The 23,293-nt window shown below is 41.3% G+C and overlaps 1 protein-coding gene across 1 annotated transcript in view; it reads left to right on the top strand.

Moving 5' to 3' along the window:
* ERBB4 (erb-b2 receptor tyrosine kinase 4) overlaps positions 1 to 23,293 on the top strand; it is a 393,477-nt gene that overhangs the window by 76,965 nt on the left and 293,219 nt on the right. Inside the window, exon 3 of the mRNA XM_086465988.1 lies at positions 19,481 to 19,667. Within this exon, the coding sequence (XP_086322114.1) occupies positions 19,481 to 19,667 (187 nt within the window). The remainder of the gene's footprint in view (positions 1 to 19,480; positions 19,668 to 23,293) is intronic.

Here is a 23,293-nt window from a genome sequence, read left to right as displayed (position 1 = left end):
AAGTGGAACCACACCTTGGAGTTACCGCTAGTTATATTACTATATTCAGGACAGTAGAAACTGTTCATAGTCTCCCATACTTTGTCCCCAGCCTGTGTCTGTGATGTGGCAAGCAGAAGCTCATCTGCTGAGTGATAGGCAGGAACAGTACAAAGGAGCATAGCTATCTCAGTGGTAACACACGTGCACCTCAGAAATCATCTTTGAGATGAAGAACGTGTGGGAATAGCAGCAGCAGGATACTGAGAAATTGGGAATTGAAGACACATAACATAAACAGCTCTTCTGCCAGCTGAAAACCCAGCAGGATCATGATAAAGTGCACAACATTTATTGATATCTGAATGACTATTTGTTGCCAAAAAATACATTTTAGAACTTAGCATAAACTCAGTTATCTGATTCTAGCACAGCTTAGTATTTATTAGGAAATATGTGGCTTTTTTATAGCCATTGTTCACCTTAGGGAGAAAATAAAAAAAAGGGAGAAAGCCATTTTATTTTAATAGCACTGACTTCCTAATCTAAACACTCTGTACTAGCAGCCTGGTTGCAGAGTGGAAAGAAATGGTGGATATTAGCGTTTATCCTTTGTTATGGAACACTATCACCTCTATCTTCATCAGCAGAGCCAGGCAATAATTTACTGCAGTGGATGCTGAGGGATATCAGCTCCCAAGCTGCTTCAGTTCAGGTAGTTTGTCATCATGAGCTTTCAAGAAGGTAAATAAGTTGATTAAGGGGGAAGATTCGTCATGTCAGCATTTTTGCCCACCTAGAAGGCAGCGCTCTTTCTCTCCCTCCTTATCCTACCCCTGTCTGTCTTGTGCTGAGATTTCTCGTGTACATAAGTAACTTTGATAAAGGGATACTTTCTTAGCTGTTTGTCCTAGGTTACAGTGTAAAATGTGCCAAAAAGAAAAAAAAAAAAAAGTATTCTATTACCATCTTCAGGAGCTGTTGAGACCAGGTGAGGCGGTGCTCCCTGCCTCCCCCCTCTGGACTATCTCCTGTTACTGGGCACAACAATGCCTTATCGCCTGACCCATCGAGAACTCCCTCCTGGACTATCTCCTGTTAATGGCCCATCAAGGAACTGCCTCACGACTCCCCATCCCATTGTGAGATGCTCCGCCCGGGGCGGGGGGGAGGAGCCAAGCAGTCCATGCTAAATAAAAACTGAGATCTGGAACACCCTAGCAGCCTTCTTCCACTGGATTCCCAGAGGAACTTTCCCCCCCACTGGAGTTCCAGAGGACAAGAGCTACCTACCTACCACTGGACCTTCGGAGGAAGACCAGACTCTTTTACCTGATTGCTGCTTCCACAGAACTACATCCATCGCTTCAGGAGGACTGCAGCCATCATCTTATCGGACTGCTACTGCCACCCTAACAGGGTGTCAGGTTGTATTTCTGACTCTGTCAGTGTAAACCAGTGGGTTGTTTTGTTTTTTCCCTGCCTTGTGTTATATTTATATATATATATATATATATATATATATATATATTAGTAAAGAACTGTTATTCCTATTCCCCATATCTTTGCCTGAAGGCCCGTTCATTTCAAAATTATAATTTGGAGGGAAGGGGGTTGCACTTTCCATTTCAAGGGAGGCTCCTGCCTTCCTCCGCAGACACCTGTCTTTCAAACCAAGACACTGTTCCTCAGAAATACCAAGTATTATATATATCTGGAAATGTAAATGATGCTAATTAGCCAAGTGTCATGGTTTGAGGAGAAATGTTCAATCAGAACATGAAGAGCAGGAAGAGTATTTGAGTGCTTCATGCATGATGACCCCTTCAGCAGCTGCCAGAGAGATTCCTACTAATGTTTGGAAAAGCAGGACCTCAGAAAGGCAGTAAGTAACTGTAAAAGATGAAGATACATGCCTGGTATAACACTATCTTTCCAGAGTGTTGTTAAACCTCCTCTGACAGTTTGCACATTCTGTAGTTTGACTCCAAAAATTCATAAACACACTGAATAAGCTATGGAGCAGAGAGCAATTCAGCACCGCAGTCATCTAACACTGTCACCTCATTCTTAGTGATTAGGATATTTAGAGAGCTGAATCCTGTGCAGTAATTTCTAGAGCTGGTCATACTGTAGTTAGGCTCTGAACAAGCCTTCAAGGCAGAGCTCTGATAATTTACAAACACCTTGACCCATAGCAAAAATTCATACCCTATCCTGATGTGCTTCAGGTGTTTCATTTATGACCCACCACAATGCACTGTGCTATGCTGGGATTAATTTTTAGTTTTCAGAGAGTATGACAATAGTTCTCCTCCAGCAGTAGCTAAGTCAGATTCTGGAGGTGGGAGACTTGGGGTGCTCTGTGCCTTGAGACAGGGCTGCCATCTAGATTCAAGGGTTACACCAAGAATTTCTTCCTAACAAAGCAGGAAACGTGACAAGACAAGAAAGGACTTAACCCAAATGTCTCCACCATGGCAGTCTTCTGAGACATTGGCCTCCAAAATATAAGCCAGCTAGAGCTTTACATGGAGTGTAGCTTCAGACAAAGGCATCAGAAACTTTTTACCTGGAGATGCTTTTCTGACTAAATCATTTTCGCTTCAAAATGCTGTTGGCTTGGAAAAGATGGAGTTTGACACACTGACATCACCCAGGGAGGAGATCCTGAGGCAGAAAAGAAGATATTTCCATCTGCTTTATGACAGCAGCAGCTGCATGTGGTTATGTACTTTGCAGAGCAGGAACAGGCCTATAACTTGAATGGTTTGGAGCACAGAGCACATTCTTAAAGACAGAATTCAGAGAGCATTTAAGCACATGCTTTAGCTTACAGAGCTGTTGCGAAAACGGGGAAGTCAATCCAGTCTTGTGCGGCTGGCACCGAATATGCAACAGACGCAAATGGGGAGACAAAATAGTAATCGTTTATTTGCAGCAACATTTACAGGTTCTTTTGGATTGCTGGTGATAAATTGAAAGCTACAGGTATAACACAAGGTTTATCACTAATATAATAACAACAACACACACCATACGTACATGTACACAACAATAATAACAACTTGCCCGCTGTAGGCCCGGCCACTTGGCAAATAGACAAGCCTGTATAACAGGGATACAGTGGAACAAGAGACAGTGAAGTCGCGACAAACAAGAATCAAGGATACACTCAGGGAAGTATAGGAATGCACCTGAGGAGAAAATGTGAAATACACCTGGGGAGGAAAATTATATCTCTCAGCATTAGCTGAGGTAAATAATATTACCCACACGGCGTCCCAAGTCGGGGGGATGGAGAAGGAGCAAATTCGTCAATCCATCCAGTCATCGCTATGGTTCCCAGTTGATCCTGTCTCGATTTTTTGGCCGAAATTGGGGTGATATTTATACTCAAAATTTTACATTACATCACCAGGGTATACGTGCGGGTGGGGATGACTATAGACAATGTTATCACTTATGTTAATGCCACAAAGTCTGTCAATTTACACCTGCATGGGGGGGAGGTAGTGGCTCCTTTTGTTCAGAGCAAAGAGAATGGGGGACTGGGACCACGAGGCCTCCACCCCCCCCCCCCCTCCCCCCCCCCGTGTCTCACACTCCTCTGGGCAATCCACATAACACCAGATATCGATCTAGTGATGGTTGCCCCCTGCCCAGTGCTTGCCACTTCACCCAGTGCTGAATTTCATGCTTCCAGGCATGCAGCTACATGGTGTACGGGACTCAGACTTTGGGATTAACTTTGCTGCGCTCTCTCTACAATCCCGAGGCTAAGTTTTTCTAGTCCATGCCCACACGTATGGGCCTCCATCCCAAAGTGCTGGAGTAGCTGTTCCGGTCTTTTCTCAGTGAAAACCTCAGCTGAAGTCCCCTGGCTATAGCTGGCCTTAACGTGGTTCTTTGCCCTCCTTCCTGAATCAAGACCGAGCCCCTGCCGAGGAAGATGGACATTGTTGAGGGGGAGCTGGCTACAGCTGTGGTAAGCGCAGCAAAGACTCTGGAGACAAGAAAGGGAGTTCCTGGTCTTATGCTGTGATTTGGGAGTGCTCCAGATCAGTCCTCAGCCTATTTGCTTCTCTGAAAGGAAGATATGTGACACGTCAAGTAGAAGGAAATAATTGCTGATCTTGAAATACACATTCAGTGTTGTTAGTACAGTTACATTAATCCCAGCACAACCTTCCTAGAAGGAAGATACCTGCTGTGAGGAGCCGTGCAAGCAGGCAAACCTCTGTCCGGCCATCCATTCTGTAGCCTTCCCCTTTACAGGCACACATGTGCACGCATGTACAATCGCATCATCGGCTCTGAGCAGTCCCGTTCCTTAGGTGTCCTGCAGTGCCGAAAGTGATGGCTTGCTGGTGAAGATAATAGCGGGGGAATACTTTCGGTTCCATGAAAGGACATAGCATGAAGATAATTAATTTAAAGCTATTGGGAGTTCCTTTGAAGCAGCCTGTGATTAAACGTAAGGCTTTCTTGTGGAACAATTAGGTAAATTTAGCCTCAGGTATCTCCCCCTACTTCTTGGTCCCTAGCCAGGGAATGATGAAATTGCAGTTGAGAGCAATGTTTTGTTAGAGTTCTGTCTGTTTTAATCGATTCAGCTTTAGTTATAAATCTCATCAAGAACAGCCAAAGCAAAGGTCACGTTAATTTCTAAGTGTCCTGTGAGTTAACTTTGACTCTGGCAGAAAAGGAAAATGCAGTTTGCCTTGTTCTTGGAAACACCAGAGTGTGAAGTGAGATGAGAATGAGCCTCCAGTGCCTTCCAGGTCCTTGTCTCCTATCTGCTTCAGTCTAATATTTGCAGTGAGGGTGGCAAAGGCTGTGCTAGTGATGTTTCTCCAGCAGATGTTATCCCTTAGACCATGATGCTGTGCTGAGAGCCAGGGGTTCAGTTCCTTGTTCCCTGAAGTTTGCTGTGAATCTGGTCACTTGGGTTATTGGAGTCCCTTGTACTCATTTGTACCATTTTGATAATACACTGGCAAGGCAAACCTGCTGGAGTACCAGGGCTGGAATTCTCTCTCTAGACAGGGAGTGCCTGCTGATTTTTAGGTGCTGGTGAGACAGATTAACTCCATGTGAGCCCAGTGTGAACTGTGGGAAAGACAAGATGGAAAAACCAATGAACCTTCACTGGAAATGGCAGGATTTCTGGGATTTGTAGTACAGGGTGTGCAGACTTTATCACCAGCTCTGTTTTAGTGAGTAATTCAAAAGAAATGCTTATATGGAACAGCCACTTTTCAGCTCTCTTCACTAAACTCTAAACATTGACTTGTAAAGATCACGGCTGTTTTTCTGTAACTACTGATAGTTTGTGTTTTACTCTTGACTTTGCAGCTTCATTTCATTTAAGAATTCCATTACGCAGCATAAGGACATCGTATGACACAGACCTTTCCCTTTTCTGGAAAGCTTACAGCCTAAATGGACAAGAGAGGGGAAAAAAGCTGGCAATATTATGAAAGCAAATGAAAATTTGCTAAATCCTCTCTTGGGGAACAGAGAAGCAGAGAGATGGACTACTGGGTTGGTGCAAGGGAATAGAGAGCCTTTAAAAGAAGAGGAGACTAGAAGAGCTGAGCTTGGCTTGTTTAGTGTAGCAAAACAAAACCTCAAATGGTGCATTAATTGTTGTCAATACCTGGGAGCAGTTTGAATTAAAGGACAGTGCCAGCACACAAGCAAATGTCAAGTAAAATAAAACCCCTTTGCTTTTGAGAAGGCTTGGGCAGCTGACAGTTCCCTTCTTTCTCAAGCTCTGGTTCAACAGAAGCCGAAGCCCAAAGCTCTTGCAATGACAGGCCTTTAACGTTCGCGCTGGCAAATGTAATTACAGTCTGTAAGGGTTGCATCCTGGACAGAATTTATCCCTTGGTTTGTAATGCTTTAATTTGGTATCAAATATTCATGGACTGTCAGGGTCAAATAGGGATAGGAAAGTACTGTAACAGACATTGGCAAAGTAGGATGCTAAATATTCAACCGAAAGGTCAGTCATCCATGGAAACCCATTAGGAAAAATACTGTAAATATCTAGCTGCATCTGTGAGTCACAGAGCTAAACATGAGCCACTTCTGGCCCCAGCATGTAGGACTTCCAGAGTATGGAGTGCAACATGTGCAAGCTCACGCACTCGCGCATGTACCGTATTTAAGTGAGAAGACAACCAAAAGTTGCCAGTGTTTGGCTGGCTATATAGATACATATATAAACTTTAATGTGAGGTTTGCTCCATGTGTCGCATCACAGGTCCATTGTATCTCATGGGTTTAAGGGACAGAAAAGTCTGGTTTTGAGACATCCTGGAAATATCTATGCAAGGTTGTATGACCAAATGATTTTTGGGGGCATGCCCTGACCAATGATTCAAAGCCTGTGAAATGCTGTGTATTGACTTCAAAGGATCAGGACTTATACTGTCCAACTTCAGCAAATTTATTCACTAAATGAAATTATTGAATTAATTCAATAAAACAGAATGGATTTATTCATTCAGTAAGATGTTTTTGAGGCCTGAAGGGTGTTCGGTGCATCTGGTAGGGAGTTCTCAGGTTGGGAAGACTGGGTCAGAAAGCAAGGGCAAACACAGACCTTAATCAGTGGGACCATGCAAGAAAGTAACTGAAATTCAGAGCGGCTGAGAATAATGAGCACTTAGAAGTCAAAGTGTCTCTTCTGTCTAGGGCTATGTGAGAAAAGAGGGAGGAGAAAAATAACTGAGTAAACAGGCTGTGGAGCAATATGGAGAGAGCATTTGTCTGGCTGCAACATCTGGAAACGTGGTACTTTAGGAAATAGTGTGTGTGGGTACAGCGGGGCTGGTGCTGACTATATGCTCCTTCTCCAGGAGTAAAGTACCCCTGACCTGCAATCTTCCATTTCCCCAGTTGGATCTCAAAAGCACTGGTTGCTACAAGTAGAAGAGAACTGGGTAAAAAGAAAAAAGAAAGATCCTGTGGAGCCAGAAATGCCTGTAACTTTAACCTGATCTTATAACTGCTGATTGAACCCTAAAGTCAGGCTGAGTGATGTAAGAATGGGAACTGCTTTTTCTCCACTGAGAAAAAACTGTCATTTTAGACAGGATTTTACTGTTGTCTCACAGTGGGATGCAATTCAGTGAGGAAAGTACCCAAGGATTGCATTTTTAGACACCCGAAATATCTGAAGACAAGAAATTCTGCAGGAATACGAACACATGCACTTTTTTGTTGTTTTGCATATAGGTATATTTGTAAATACATATAAAAACTATATATATATATATATATATACACACACGTATGTTGTGCAGAAGATCTGAAATTTCTGAGAACTCGAGAGTGGCAAAACTTAATTCGGCAAAGTCCTCAGGCACTTTTTAGAGTTAAATTAATACTGGTATAATTAAAATGGTAATACTATTTGTTAAAAAAGAGTATTTAAATAATTCATTTTCCTATTGATTATATGGAGTGTGCTTAGGTTCAGCAATGATATGCTAAGTAAAAGCAGCCTCTCCTGTAACGATTTCATGATAATCTGACCTTTGACGGTCCTAGCTCAAAGTAGCTGGCACTTTCTGTATAGTTTACAGACTGTAGAGTAATTAGTATCTGTGAAATACCACTGCTGGCATCCTGATGTAGTTGGGACCTTGAGTGCTCCCCTTTCTCTCTCTCAAGAGATTTTTTCTTTCCTTGTGTCCCTGAATATTGAACAATGGACACATTTTCAAGGCCACTACCAAGCCAAGTCAGCTGCCAACTTTAGGCAGAGAAGGCCCTTGTTGGGAGAGAAATCTCTGCTGGAAATGCTAAAGCTGGTCTTGGGACTTGGATGACCACTCAATCCTTTGCGTCATTTTTCTGAGGGAAGGTATATCCCCAGTGTGGTCAGTTAGGTGAAGGCGGCAATAGTGGACAAGTTCAGTCCACTCAGCCCAGACTTTGCTGTTTCTGTGGTTTTTGGACACAGCCTGGCTCGCTTGGGTGCAGCACTCAGCATCTAAGGGTCACAAGTGGATCTTGAGTTTTTGGGGGTCTGGCCATTAGACTGCTCCTGCTAAAGGGCACATCCCGGTGAGGGATGCACTGGTGAGCACCCTCTGTTTACAGGTTCAGAAGACATAATTAAAAATCTGCTGTGCTTAATTTTATTTAAGTACATAATAACTCTCAAAAAACTGTCTTTGAGGGAAAAGTAATAAGGGTATTAATAAAAACAGGTGAGGACAGTCGCCCTTTTTAGCTTGCTGCATTATTTTATCATTGTCAATCAGCTGAGAACTCCTTACTGTATAGTTAATAACATTGTTTCTGTGATGACTTTAATGATGGAACCTTTCTTCCATCCTTAGCTATGATAATAACCACTCTGCTTTTTCTCCTTCAACACGCTATTGTGTGTGGCTCAGTACATTAAGGAACATTATTAAATATAGAGGTTTCCTCTAATTAAGCCATTGGCAAAAGATTGCTTGTCCGATCATTTGCCGGTGATAAGTATTGAAGGTAATTATATCTTGTACAGAGCATTATATTCTTCCTGCCATGCTTCTCCTAAAAAAAGAACAAAATCACATAAAAATAAAACAGTAAGATTGCAAACTCAAGAACTCAAAAATTAGATAATGCCAGAATGACAGCTGCCTGAGTCTGCCTGAGTTGGGAAGGATACATTCTGTCCTTCTCCACTCCTGATCGTGAGCAATTCCCCTTTCCTCTCTGATCTCTTGCCCTGTGCCCCATCTTTTCCTTTCATAAAATTGTCGTTTCTTCTGGACTCTTCTTAATCCTTAAACTTTTTAGAAATTTTATATTGAGAGCAAACCACTTTTTCTAGTCTTTTTCCTGGACAAAAGAAAAATAATTTTGTGTAGAACTTTTCCATCACCCCCCTCCATAAACTCAGCTGTAATTCAAACAAAAAAAGATGAGGTTTGTGCACCTTGCGAGAACCACCGTTTGTTCATTGTTTAAATAATTTCATGTAGAAACAATGGCATATTTAAGGTGTCTGGTTATTCTGGACATAATTAAAAAAGCTCTCATCTCCTGTAAGATTGTGCGTCTTGCTCGGTTCAAGAACCACACAGAAAATGTAATGAGTGGCAGAAATTTTTAACATGGGCCTTTGAAGAAAAGTAGTGGAATTAATGCAGAGAAAAATTTTATGTTATGGCTAGTTTGGTCACTGCAGATTAGAGGTTGTTTTCTTGGTTGGTGGCACCCTGCATAATCTCAAAATCTGGAGTTTACCTGTCTTTCCTGAAGAATACCTCTGAAGTTGAAAATCAGATGCATTTACTAATTGCTCACATCTTATAAATTATGGATCTATCCTTGAAGGAGACTTTAACAATCTATTAAAGCTGGAATAACAGAGCTATTCTTCAGCTTCTAGATAAACAAAACAAAAACACAGCTTTAAAAACAAGCCTCTTCACTTTTTATCTTAATGGAAATAGACCTAATCAAAAGTGGCGATTAATGAATCTCTCCAGGGTTTCTGTTCTTGAAGAGATTAGAGATACAAAGGCTGAAATAGTTTCAATAGATAGGTGTGATGTTGAGCTCAGATGATCTATTTGAAGGTGCTCAGCTAGAAGTAAGAGTTGCTAAAATCAACATTTGGATGAAGATTCTCCTCCTCAAAGAAACTGGACAGTCGACAACTCCTCCAATATTTACTAATTTATGTGTGCAAAAATGTCCTAGAGTGCCAATAAAGCCAGTTCCTCCCAGGAAATGCATTTAGAATACTCATTAAAGACTGGTTGCTGCACTTACAAAACAAACTTAAAGTATGTTTTTAAGACTCTTTTCTTAGGAAAGGAAAGAAAAGCTCTCCAAAGATAAGCAAACTGCTTTTTAGGGTTGGACAGCCAGATACTTGCTTCTTGCAAAAAGCCAAAAGCCCAGACTGAGAATGTTTAGCTGAAATTTGGTGAAGTTAATACATTTTCACTATGTGTAGTCAGTTCCTGCATCCAGAAATAGAAACAGCCTTTTGCTTTCAGGATCGGCCTGACACCTTCACCTGCAGTTTGAATAGAAAAATACTAAAGTCCTGTTGTTCAACTCCAGCTCTGTACCAGATCTTCGGGATGTTTAATTCATTCTGCATCGCTCCAAAGAGTGAGAATCATGCCAACCCAGGGCTCCTATTGCTTCCACAGTAGATGGTGGAGAAATTTTAATAAATGCATTTAATTTATCTGGCTAACTGTAGACTTTCCTGTAATTCATACCAACTGACCTGGCTGCGTACTAGGAAAAAAGTAATCACAATGTCGTGACATACAAAGCCCGTTACTCATCATATATTAAATGAACAAATGAAACCTCCTTCTACTGTTAAATGCCCGTAAAACATTCCTAGGATCTTTGCATGCAGCTTGCTTACAGTGATGTGTAATTCTGGACACCTTGTTACAGCCTGCACTGCATTTGTGATGTGTATTCTTCCATTTGACTTCTGATCAGGCACTTGGCCTTTCATACCTGTCGTGGGAAAGATCTTTTTTCATCTCTGCTTTTTGTTCTCTGTATAGAACTTCATCCACTTGATCTCTCAGGCTGCATGTAAGCTGGAGAAGCCAGGAGTGCTTCTGAGCTGCGACACTGTGAGCAGCAGTCCTGCTGCTCCTCCTCCTCTTCCATTTTCTTTCTGTGGGAAGGAGACTTGGGCATGGATGGGCTCCCCAGCATGCTCAAGCCAGTTTGGTGATCCGGAGGACTAAATAAGCATCCTCTGAAGACTTAGTTCAGCATAGACACAAGCAAAAACATCATGGAGATTTAGAGTATCACAAATAGGAACAATGAGGAACTGAATGGTTGTTTCTTCTTTTGTAGACTATATCTTGTTTTTCCAAAATAAATACACCAACTTGGTTCAGTCCACTCATCTTAGAATGCCTGTGACAGTGCAGTTGACACTTTGTGTAAATATAACCATGAAGCACTGTGCAGTGAAGTAACAACTGGGGTCAAGGCTCCTTGTGTTGTTCAGAAAGCACCTCTACTTCGAGGACTGTACTGTCTAACTAGAAAAAGAAATGTCAAAGCTGGTAGCGGACACAGACATCCCAATGCAGTGCTCGTGCTGCTGGCCCGCACTGCCTCTAAAGCAGTTTCAGGCACTGGTTCGATAAGACAGCCCTCGCTTTGTCTTTCCTGGTGAAAGCATCCAGAGACCCTTGAATGTGCTCACAGCTTCTCATAGGCTATGGCTGTCTGAGGGAAATGGATAAAAGGGGATGTGCTTTCCCATGGTTACTACTTTCCTAAAATCGTTCCAGAGTGTTGATATTATTTGGTTTATGAAGTAGCAGTTTGTGCAATTTTATGTTGCCTCAAAGAAACCATGATTTACTTGATTGAAACTCCCAAAAGCAGAGAAAGCAAAAGGCATCAGTCTCTCCAGCTGGAAATTCTGTAGCTGGGCAGCTATAAGCTGATGTGCTTTGAGTTTCTGACAAATGTAGCTACTACTAAACAGCCCAAGTGGAAAAGCATTTTGTAACGGCATAATGCTCTCATTTTAGTCTTTCTGATCTCATTTATTACTAAGTTTTCCCTTGGGAGATGATACAATAAACTCTCCTGGAAACCACTCTGCAAATATGTTGAAGGCCAATCAGGTATTGCAGATATAATGTCAAAATTTATACTGACTTGCTAAATATGTAGTTGTCCATAGCTTTCCTCAGGACAGAAGGATGTTGACTGTGAAGACTGGGTTGTTACAGATTGGAGACTTTGTCCAGGTCATAGCATTGTTCAACATAAACAGCTTAGGATTTATTGTGTGCACTCAGACAGCCTGCGTACCTGAAAGTTAGACGCTTCCTAAGCAGTTACACAGAGCAATTATGTCTTAGACAGAAAACATTGGGAAGACTCTCAGATATTGCTGTAAGCCTGATAGTTTCTCTATTCTGATGATATTTTTAACTGAAAAGTAGGCATAGACACATGTTGCAAGCTGACACCTGAGCTTAAGTCAGTCAACAGGAAGAAGACTTGGGTATGTCTTTAGAAACCGTATTTCCGAATTTGAAAGTGAAAGGGGTTTTTTTTGGTCCTGTTATTTCCCTATTATTTCTATTTAATGTCCCCATTCCCACATTGTTTTATTATTTTGTTTTTTATTATTTATTTTTCATAGACCACATTATTTTCCCAGTAATACTTTGCAAAATGAGTCAAGATCCAGGTTTCAAAGTCTCCCCATGTCTTTGTCCATCACCATCACTTATGTGTTATTTATGGGTCTTCCTTTCCAAATGCCAGATTTGGGCATTGATCTGCAGTTTAATGGATTGTAGACTGGCATTTGTTTTGCCTTCAAGCCCTCCTTAGGCCCTTCTGTAATGTATAGTAGCTCAGACTCAGCCTAACTTGCCTTATGTATGCAACAGTGTGATTCCTACATCAAACTCGATAAATAAGTAACTACACAGCTAATTCTCCTATTTTAATGTATGAAAAGTCCCACTCTTGGAATAACGAAATGTAAAGACCAGCCATTCAGAAAACAAAGCTTTAGTTCAACAACTCCCAAGGTGGGTTCTATAAATTATGTAGCAAAATCTTCACTTAGAAATTTCCAGCAGCTTTAACAAAAGATGCCTCTAACTGACTGCTACTTTAAATTTGAAGAAATCAAATGCTATGTTCAATCCATTGATCTGCTGCTCAGGATATTATTCATATTTCGTGAGCACATTACCAAAAAAGACTAGATGTCTGTGAGGACAAGAGTATGACTTAAAGTTTCTAACAGCTGTCTTAAATAATGGAATCACAGTTTGATTCTGCAGTCATGCAGCAGCAATGCAAGGCTCCTGAGGTACAGCTCTTAACAAAATCACATGTAAACCTTTCCTTTGCCTTTAATACATCTTAAAGCAAACTGAAAAACTACAGAAGTTCCCTTTTTTTTGGTAACAAATTTGAACCTAAACTGTAACTTTAGTGTTTTGGACAACAAATTCTCTGCAGCTGCCAAGGCAACTCTAGTTACGATATACCACTTGCTTCTGGATCAGGCACCAGAAAAATGTTTTTCACAATCTATATTCTGATGTTGACCAGTGTGGTCAAAGTTGAGGGATTTTTACTGAAGCTTGTGCAGTGTATCTGAAAAACTGCTGGTGCTCAGAAGGGCTTAACATCACCATTTCACAAGTGTTGACGTAACTGAAGGATGCACAGCGTGGAAGGAGACAAGATACGAGCTTGTGGAATAAAATTCCTTATGTGCATGCTCTGTGTTAGCTTTGACACTGTCTCTAAATGGAGCGTCCTCTTAGACAAGAGAAATGTCAGTATGTACTGCATATTTCTCATGGTTATTGATGGGGCTTTGAGAGAAGCTGACAACAGCCATGTGGCTGAAGCCCATAAATACGTCTCCAGAACTCCTTTGAAAATCTCAGTTTATGTGTCATTAAAAATTCATAACCATCAGTGAGCAATGCATGGAACAGCTAATTGAGCTCCATAAATTGCAATAGGTTAGCTATTTCCACATTTTGGATATTAGTGTTTCCCTTAGAGTTAGCATTGTAAGTGCTGTAGCTGCTTAGAGGCCACTCTGCGATTATTCATAAATGCTAATTTTTTAATTATGACAAATGAAAGATGTCTTGCCTTGCATGGGTGAAAGTGTATCAACAAATAATGAAAATTAATTGATGATGTGTTGGGTTACCAGCACACTCTCAAACATGCCCGACTAAATTTTGTGAATGTGGAGAACTTCTTTAAAGTTAAACAAGTGTTGTCTTTGCCGTATTGTATTTTTTCTTCTTAATAAAAGCAGGAAACAAATATGGCCAGTCAGATGTTGCACAATTCTAACCAGATATGAATACATACCTTTTAACTGATCAAAAAGCAAAATGTGAAATGCTCTGTTCTAGTCAACTTGAGATGTGGAAAGCTTCTGAAAGAGGTGATGTGGTGGTGACTATTCACATTCGTTATTTTAATTGTGACTTTGCTGCGGCATGTTAACCTTTGTTAAGGTAGAAGAAAGCACAATGCACTTAGGAAATACTTTCCGTTTCTGTATCACTTAGAAATCTGACTTTCTTAGGATTTAATATAATGCAACAAAGCGCAGAGTTCACATTGGAGGGTCAGCCTAGCTCCTTGGATCAGAGTCAGGAGTCGTCTGTTATCTGCTGGCAGCTGAGCCGTGCGAGGAGCCTTGCTGCTGCTGCCTCATGAAATTGATATCCCCTGAAAATAGAAATTACTGTATTTGCAACAGATGAGATGAAAAGCGTCCACTTGGCTTATTCCCTAAAGTTCTTTGCCTTTCCGTTTCCCCCCTTGTGGTGGAAGAAGAAGAAACACCTTCCCTGTGCCTCCCCAGACTTTTCCCGGTTGCTGACTTTCTTTGTACCCCTGGCGACGGCACCCTGGCTTCCCCTGGGGCCTAAAGCACCTCTGCTCAAAGCAAAGGCTTTTATCTTTGTCTCTCGAGTGAATATGCTGAATATATATTCTGTATGTTTTGTTTTGTTTTGGTTGGTTGAGGTTTTTTTGGCGTTTATGAATTAAACACACTCATTCTTCAGGTGATCCTCATCTCCTGCACTTGTGTTTATTGGCACTTTTGAAGTGAGATCCAAGCAGGCTCGAAATGTACTTAGCTTTTATGCAAAAGCAGAAAACTAACCTAAAAATACTTAGTTGTCTGGGGTCCCACAAGTGTGAGCTGACCCCTGCAGCAGGTTGCCATTGCTCTGACTCCCGTGCTGGGGACATGTGTCTGATCAGGTAAGGCAGCAAGGGCTTTACTGGATCAGGTTCAGCAATTGGATAAATAATGCGTCTGCAGCTGAAATAAAACCCCACAATATAGCTCTCTTCAGTGCCTTAGCTACAGCCTAACCTTCCCCGGCAGATGTTAAGACAACTTGGTAGTGTTTATGAGGAATATAAGCTTCCCTAATCATGCATTGATCTGTTGTTCTGGGCAGAATGATGATGTTTTTGCTGTTACTTTTCTCTGTTTCACTCAGATTCGTTTGATTTGAGACAGGACGATTTAGGATGGCAAGGAACAATCTTGCCTTTTACTCCCAGCTGACAGGATAATTCTGTCTTTGCTGTTGGGAACTTAAAATGCTTTACCTGTGCTTAGCTAATATTAGTTGTAATTAAGGGAATGGGTTGTCTAGAGCTCGTTTTTACAGTTCATTGCCTGAAAAAGAAACTCTGAAAATAACCCTTTTGGTTTTGGCGTCATTTTGGGAACCTGTTCCTCTTTCTGCCCTGTGCCCGCCTGTCCCCTCCGGAGTGGCAGCTGCCATGTTGTGGCAGCCCCTGAGGCGCAGCAGCCACCTGGAGGCATGGGCGGTTCCGAGACCTATGGCCTTGACTGGGTCCGTTGTCAGTGAAAGGTAATGTGTTTTTAGGTTGAAAAACAAAAATTTGGCTGTGTTGGGGATAGTAGAGGCTATTAGGGGACTGTTTATAGGCCACCATGCCTGTTTTTGGGGTGCAGGGCAGCACTGGGCCTTAGGGACAGCAAGCTGTGGAGCACAAGTATTCGTTTCCTGTCTGAAAATGCAGATGAAGAGCTTTTCTCTGGTAAATGTATCAACCTGAATCCTGTGGCTTGGTGTGGTTTTAAAGCAGCGCATGAGGCTTTAGATTTGTCAAGAATTAACGCGCCCCCCCCTCCCCTTTTTTGTTTTCTGCCCTTTCTTATTTCAGGATCCGATACTTAGCAGGCCCAGTCAGGGGAACAGACACCTTTGGCTCTTGTATCCTCAGAGGTGTCTCCTCATCTGCCTTCAAATAGCCAGGCATCTCCTCGGAAGGCTCAAGGAACAGTGTTCCTTGTCCCTTCATGGCAGGGAGCCTGTGAGCTTCAGCCTTTTCCTCATTTAAATCAATACGCTCATTCCTGCTGCTGTGCCCAGACAACTTTGGGAAGCCAAAGTGCATTTACCAAAGTAGCAGGAGTGCTACGGGAGCCTGAACCTGTTGCTGCCTCACTCAATGGCTTCTTCACATAACAGGTTGTGTCTCAGGAGCTGGAAAGATGACAAAGAAAGGCGAGATCACACTGGCCAGGCATTCCCAGTGAAAATAATTCTGTAATGGGGTTAGGGAGGAGTGCCACAAAATCACAGTGGTCAGCAGTCAAGATTGGAGGTTACTAGGGTTGATTTGGTTTATCCTGTCAGAAACTTGTAGCTTTAAGCCTGTTGGTGATTAATCTGCCTCTTTCCATTCCAGCTGTAATTTATCGGAACAAAATGCATTTATTTGTGTCCTTGTCTCCTTTGCTGTTTTTTTCTTTCCTGAGGGAGAGACTCAAGATAAATGCATTTTTGCAAGGACCGCCAGCCCTAGTGGGAAAATCAAATGAGGAGGTGACACTCAAACTACCACTGCTGTGAGTCACTCCACCTTCTGGGTGGGACACAGATTAATGTTGAAGCAAAAGCAGCTCAAATGGAGTGGTAGGATACCTGACCTTATACCTGAATTCAGATACCTGAACAGGAGAACGTACAGTCTTGTACTCAAAGGATGAGCGGTTCAAAATCATGCCTAACCTTGGCATGAGTTGCAGAGGAGATCAGGCTGGCTGATCCTGTCTGACATGAGGATTAGTGAGTCTGCGTGGAAGACAACAGGCGTCTTTGCAATGACTCCAACAGGGCTTGGAGTGAGCTCCAAGTGGGCAGGTGTCCATTTTCAGTAAGAATCGTGTCAAAACTAGCAGTGACTGGCAAAGTGACAGCATTGGACAGGAGCAGCTGAAACCTGAGCTGCCTGCTGCATTCCTAGTATGATTTTCAAGGTGGACCAATCAGAAAATACACCTTCCTGCAAAACGTGTTACTGCTCTGCCATCCTAAATCATCCTAATTTGAATTAAAAAGTAAAATAAACCCCCAAATTAATGTAACAGCCCACTAGATTTGGTCAGTCAGGTTGCTATGTTCTAGTAAATTAGAAACTCTTAGGTTTATTTTTGTGATTTTGTTTTGCAAGGATTAACATGGCAGTTTCTCTAGCAAATAAATAGGTGTTGCAATACTGGTGGGAGGCATGGCACTGGAAGGGACCCTCTTGTCAAAAAATTACCATAATTTGTCATTTCAGTCAGATAAACCAAACAAAGTACCAAGGCTTCTGGGTGGCAGTTAAGAATTACCAACAACAAAACTTTGTCTTTTTCTCCTTTTTTTTTTTTTCTTTTTTTAAGATTTTGGAATGAAGATTTGCTGGCGAGTGCGCGCGTGTGTGTGATTTCAGTGCCGTGCTGAATTGGGGCCTTTCAGGTGGACTTACTGTATGCTAGTAAATAAGACATACCTTAAAAATAGAAAGCATTGTTGTAATTGACAAAAATTTGCAAGGAGGATGTGGTCAGATGCAGTTTTGGAACTGCTTTTAATTTTTTTCAACTCAATTCTAAGTCAAACATCCCTTTAAATTAATTAGAGCAGTCAAGAGTATTTTTAGAATATCAGTGGAGAAATTGAAGCCATGAGTATAATCTTAATATTTCCTAAACTCTGAAAAGAGACTAAAAAAGACAGCTTCAGGAAGTTTCTGCGTATGATGAAAAACAAATTCCTGACCAAACTGGCTAAGCTGAAATGTCTGAAAGCAAAGAGCTATCATAAAAATGCTGGAAAGCTTCTGATTATAATGGAATCAGTGTCCTAGGGTATAATGCAGCTCTACATTTCATACCGAGTTCCTGAACCATACTTCTCAGCCTAGCTCAACTTGCTGGGTTCTCATCAAAGTCCTAATGACACTGTGCTCTGTTTAGATGCCAAGCAAGTCTTGAAATAGCTCCAGAGATTTTTCAGCAGCTTCAGCTGAGTACAGACGTTTGACTTTAGAAAGACAGCTAGCACCTAGAGTTTGTGGCATATGAATCCTTCCTTATGTATACTGCCATACTTGTTAATAATCTTATGAACTTTTATAAACCTAATTAAAAGCCTCTTACACACTTATGTATGAAATCATGACAACAGCACTGAACCAGCAAAGCAAAAGCCTGTCCTTTGTGCTGCAAATCCATGTTGCCTTTCTTTGTTAATGACACATACACAACACATGTAATTCAATGCCTGCTATTGTTTGTCTGTTTGTTTTTATTATGATATTGACTGGAGTCCCCATCAGCTTAGTTATAGTCTGTGCACATTACTCTACGCAGGGTTTTCCTTTCTGTATGTTGTTTAAGGTATTGCCTTTGCCAAAGCGAAGAAAAAAGTGTGTGCACTTAAGCACACAAGTAGTTATATCAATTTCTGCCTATTAAGTGTACATACACACATAAATATACTCGTATATAGTGGTCGCAGGCTGTTGCAGGCATGGAATTAGGGGAGATTTGAAAGCTGTGTTTGACGGCATGTTTCCAACATGGAGGTCCTGTTTCTGGGAGCAGCTCTGGGCAGGAGCATCCCTCAGCTTGTGTGAAGTCCGGCGGAGGATGATGGGGCTCTGTGTGAGTGTTGAAACAACACTTTTCAAAGGTATTTGCAGATTTCTAAGGCATTTATTTAAATACCTTATAATGAACTTTATTTTCTAAAAGAGCATACTTTTAAATCTTTTTATCTTTCTAAAAATGTCTTTGTTCTATTAATCTTTTGGACTTCGAAAAACTGTTTCTAGTTATTGGGGTTTGGTTTTTTTTGCCTTTATGATCCAGGCAATCAATTCCTGAGTATGAGCAGGAGGGTTATTGAGTTATTATCTAAAGCAAGCAAAGATTTCAGCTACCCAAAGATGAAGCAAACATTTGCTAAAGGTTTTGATACCAGTTTTGATCAAAGTCTGGGATATATAGCATGTATGATTCCAGCACTTCCAAGTGAAACTTGAAGTCGAATCTTTGCAAATGTTCAGTGAATGATTTAGTTTAGAAGTACAACCGTGGGTATTAATAGATATGTGCTTTGTCTTTATTTACTCTTCCAAACCTGCCCCCCATTTCTACCATCTGTTCCTGTTTGATGGTGAACTCTTCCAGAGGTGTCTCTCTTACCCCATGTTGTGTCCCAGTCTCACCCTGAAATATCCTGTACAACAGAGTTACTTGCAGACAGACAATCTTATCTGAACAGTGGCATTGCCCCAGTGGATTCTCCTCATGTCCTGCAGAGGGCTTTGACCTGCTCTCCACTTTGAGTTGTGCAAAGTCATCCTTTTGTGCATCTCTAATACTTCCTGTGTATTTCTGCTCAAGTTTAATAAAAGTGGAAAGAAAGTCTACCTCTTTATTTTCTAGTTTTCCAACCAGCATCTGTTATAAACTCAGTTAAATTGAAACAGAAATGTGGTTAAAATGAATAAGATGAAACAGAATTTGTTTTCCAAAGTTTTTCTTGGGTACCAGCATCTCATACTAAAGCATCCACTGTATGAGAAATTCAGAACAATTAAAAATTGATAATTTCTAATGTCTTTTTTTTTAATTTTTACCTTTCAGTCTATCCGAGAAGTCACAGGCTATGTTTTGGTGGCTTTGAATCAATTTGAATACCTGCCATTGGAGAACCTGCGCATCGTTCGTGGGACCAAACTCTATGAAGAGCGATATGCTTTGGCAATATTTCTTAACTACAGAAAGGATGGTAACTTTGGACTCAGGGAACTTGGCTTGAGGAACTTGACAGGTAAGTAAGTGGAATTCACAAACGTTATGGATTAATTGCCAGAAAAAAATGAGCTTGTTGAGTATTTGCCCCAGTGCTGTCAGTCACTTGCATTCTGCAAATAACAGGTGTACCACGAGAAGCTGGCAATTGTACATCAAGAGGCTTGTTGGTACTTCATTCCTTTTTTGGTTTACAACTATACTTTTCTCAGTACTGATCAAAGGCTGTATATGGAATTCATTCCAAGAGCATACTCAAAACAAAAATGGTTTTTGGAAGGGTAGATGAACTTTTTTCTTAGTTGCAAGAACACGAGCATGTTGGTTTCTTTGTGATCCTTGCTTATTGCACTTGTGTTGCTTCAGGTGTCATGTATTATCTGCTTAGCTTTAGCATCCCCTCTGCTCTTGCTGTTGTGTGTGTCACCATTGCTGCTGCACTGGGGAGGTGGGGGGAGAGAAAGAAGATGGGAGAGGGAGGCTGTATCTTTGGTTTATTTAATTTTAGAGCTCCTTTTTCAAAGCAAAAATAGTGTATTATATGTTGTGAGAAAAGTGATTATTTTCTTGAGGCAAAAATTTAAGCCAAGTCCATGATTTTATGTTCATCTGTAAATTCAGGGTTGGATCATGATGCGGGGTGGATCAACATTTCGTTTCTCCCAGCTGAGGATCTACAGTCAGGGGTTTGGGAGATTAAAAATTGGCTAAATATCACTGCACTGTAACTTAATAAAGTGCAGGCAGTGGCAAACTCTTTTTAAGGAGTTTGCTGGAAGTATTTTATTTATACTGGTTCCTCATCAGCTATGATCATTTCTACCCTAAGCTTTGGTGGTTGTGAAATGGCCTTATTTCTGCTAGTGGCTAAATGCTGACTGAAAATCACTGACCTGAGCTGGATGTGGAGTTCGAACCCAAGTACAGAAAGGTGGGAGCCTTACTGAACTATATTTAGGCACTCTTTACTCTCTGCTTTTTTCATGTCGCAGTATTCAGAGTGGCACACAAGTGCTTGCATTTTCTTGTTGTTCAAGCCTCACTGGGCCATACGGCGAAGCTTTCAAAAACAGCATGGAAAAGGAGGCTTGAAATATTTTAAATAGTTTTGGCTGACTCTTCCTGATCAGGCTCTTTCTTCTGGTCATGTTTTTTAACAATTTTCTTTACTGAGACCATGCTGCTGATATCGGAGTGCTTCCCAAGGTCTCTAAAACCCTGCCATCTACTACTCTTCTCTCTATCCCTGTCGTAATCCAATTTCCTCCTCTTCTGTTCCCACGTTTCTTCTCATCTTTCTGATTTAGGGTGATCGTTATGGCTGTCCATGCCTTCACATAATACAGAGCTGTAGCATCAGGTAATAGTAATGTTATCTGTTTCTTCATATACTTTTTCTAGTCTTTGGGTCTCAAAATGCTTTGTAAAAGACATTAGGCTGGGTGAAAGTGAAACAGGTGATGTGAGGCCAAGGCCAGAGGAGGACTGGAACCCTTTCCTCATGGGTCTGAGGCCACTGTTTTGGCAGGAAGTGAGGCTTGTATTTTCAGTGCCTGTTTAGCCATTGCTTTGCTGCTCAGTAAGGTAAAAAACCTTATCTTGTAGGCTCTGGCTCAAGATTTTCTTCTTGAACCAGCTGCCCTGTGCCAATAGGCAGTTCGTCTGACTCCAGTGATTCTGTCTGGAAGCTGCTTTTATCTGATAGGCACCAAAACCCCAGCAAATAGATTGACTTTCTTCTCAAGTGTCATAAGAAAACCTGCCGTAGCTCACCCTCTGTATCTTTCCTAACATGAGATCATCACAGCCACTTCATCTGATTTAGGTGTTTATAAAGGCTTATAAAGGATTATTTGGCTCAAAATGTATTGTTGTCTCTTGGAAGAAAAGTGCCCTAATAACACTAGCTTGTCTCCACTGAGCACTTAAAATAGCTTCTGGGTGCTGAATATGAGCCAGGACATGCTTCAAAATACTCTTTTAATACTTTCTCAATAGCCTGTGCCATGGCCTCATGAGTCTCTTCAGCAGCTGTTCTTTGACCATTTTGTATGCTGGTTAAAATGCACCTGGCTATTTTAACCCACAACCTGCTTGTTGTTGCAAATGCTCTCCCTGGAGCATATTAATACTAAATTTATTTTCCTAACACATCCTTAGCATTAGTAGCTACGTAAAAATAACTGGTGGATGTGGGAGCCAGTGATGTTGCAAGGCTGCAGTGGATCAGCTGTGTCTGAACCTATCCTGTGTCTACCAACTGCTCCATATTTACATCAGAAATAACTAGTGATTTGTTATTAAATTTGAGATGAAGCAGCCCCTGTGAGCTTGCAACCTTCAAGCTTCTAGTCCACTGCAGATTTAAAGAGATTGGCTTTGAGTGGTGCATCCCTTCCACTTGAGTAAAATATAAACATAACTCCTGCCCTATACGTAAAGAACTGTCTTTCCAGGGCTTATGCCTTGTTCACACAAGTTTGGGAAGTTTTGTTCTTATTTGTGCTGTTTCCTGATGATGCGATCCTGAGGGTATTTCTGCCCAGTACGGCACAACATACAAATACAAACACTAATCCCTGTGTAAAATAAATGAGGAAGCTGCTCTCAGATTATCTTCAGGCTTAAGCAGAGCCAGGTTTTCAGCCTCCTGTGCAAGTACCATTGCATTATTTTCAGTGTGGTGTTAACAGCTGTGTTTTTATTGCTAGGTATGTCTATCAGGTTTTCATATTTAAATGCTTGAATTTCCTCTCTTAACGCTATAAAATATGACAGCTATGACAGCAGTAAGTTTATTCTCACACAGAAAACATGATCCAGTTCTCACTCATGATGGCTGTCAACCTGAAAGGGAGGGTTTTTTGGGTAGTGCAGGCCAGGACCATGTCCTAAAATTCATTTGACACTTGCAAAAACTCTTACCTATAAAAATCCTTTTTTCACTCATTATAAAAACTTAGTCCGTTGTTCCACGGAAGTGTCAAAACCAAACAGGCATTGAAGTAATGACGTGGCTGCTGCCATCTCAGCTGGATTCATCTCAGCTTGCAGATTCAGCTGCCAGGTAGCCTTAGAGTAAAAAGAAAGGTCTGACATACCGAACGTATTATTCAGCCTGAGATTAGCAGAATAACCGATGTTGAGGGAGAAGATATGCCACCTTCTTCCATTCACTGCCTGTAAGCTAGTGCAAATCATTCCTGTCTTCCCCATGTAGCTAGGCAGTCAACCTTAACTTATCCAATGGAAAGGCATAATCATTGTTCACACTTTGAGTACTCCAAATATAGAGAATAGCTGATGGCTGCCTTTCATTACAGCATTTGTCTTCATGAGTGGGGAAGAGGGATAACTCACAAATGCCAAAACCACTTACAAAAAGCCCATATTTTCCTCTGAATGAAGATGAATAAGAGAGATCTACAGAAAATTATGTGTCTTTGAGCAGTGATAACCTCACCTGCCCTGTTGGCCTCAGGTACAGAGGCTTCCCTGTGTGTCCCTGTGCAACCATTGAATTCCTTTAATACATTAGAATAAAATACCTAGTTTCGTATCTGCTTGTTTTGCAGGAATGCAGATAAATGATAAATTAAGGTAACTGAGGTTCAAGTGACAAATGCATGTTGTAGCTGAAAGGAT

The sequence above is a fragment of the Leptosomus discolor genome, chromosome 5, assembly GCF_034619465.1.
Source record: "Leptosomus discolor isolate bLepDis1 chromosome 5, bLepDis1.hap2, whole genome shotgun sequence".
NCBI lineage: Eukaryota > Metazoa > Chordata > Aves > Leptosomiformes > Leptosomidae > Leptosomus > Leptosomus discolor.
Note: the sequence above shows the minus strand (reverse complement) of the source record. Positions and strands in the feature narration are given on the sequence as shown.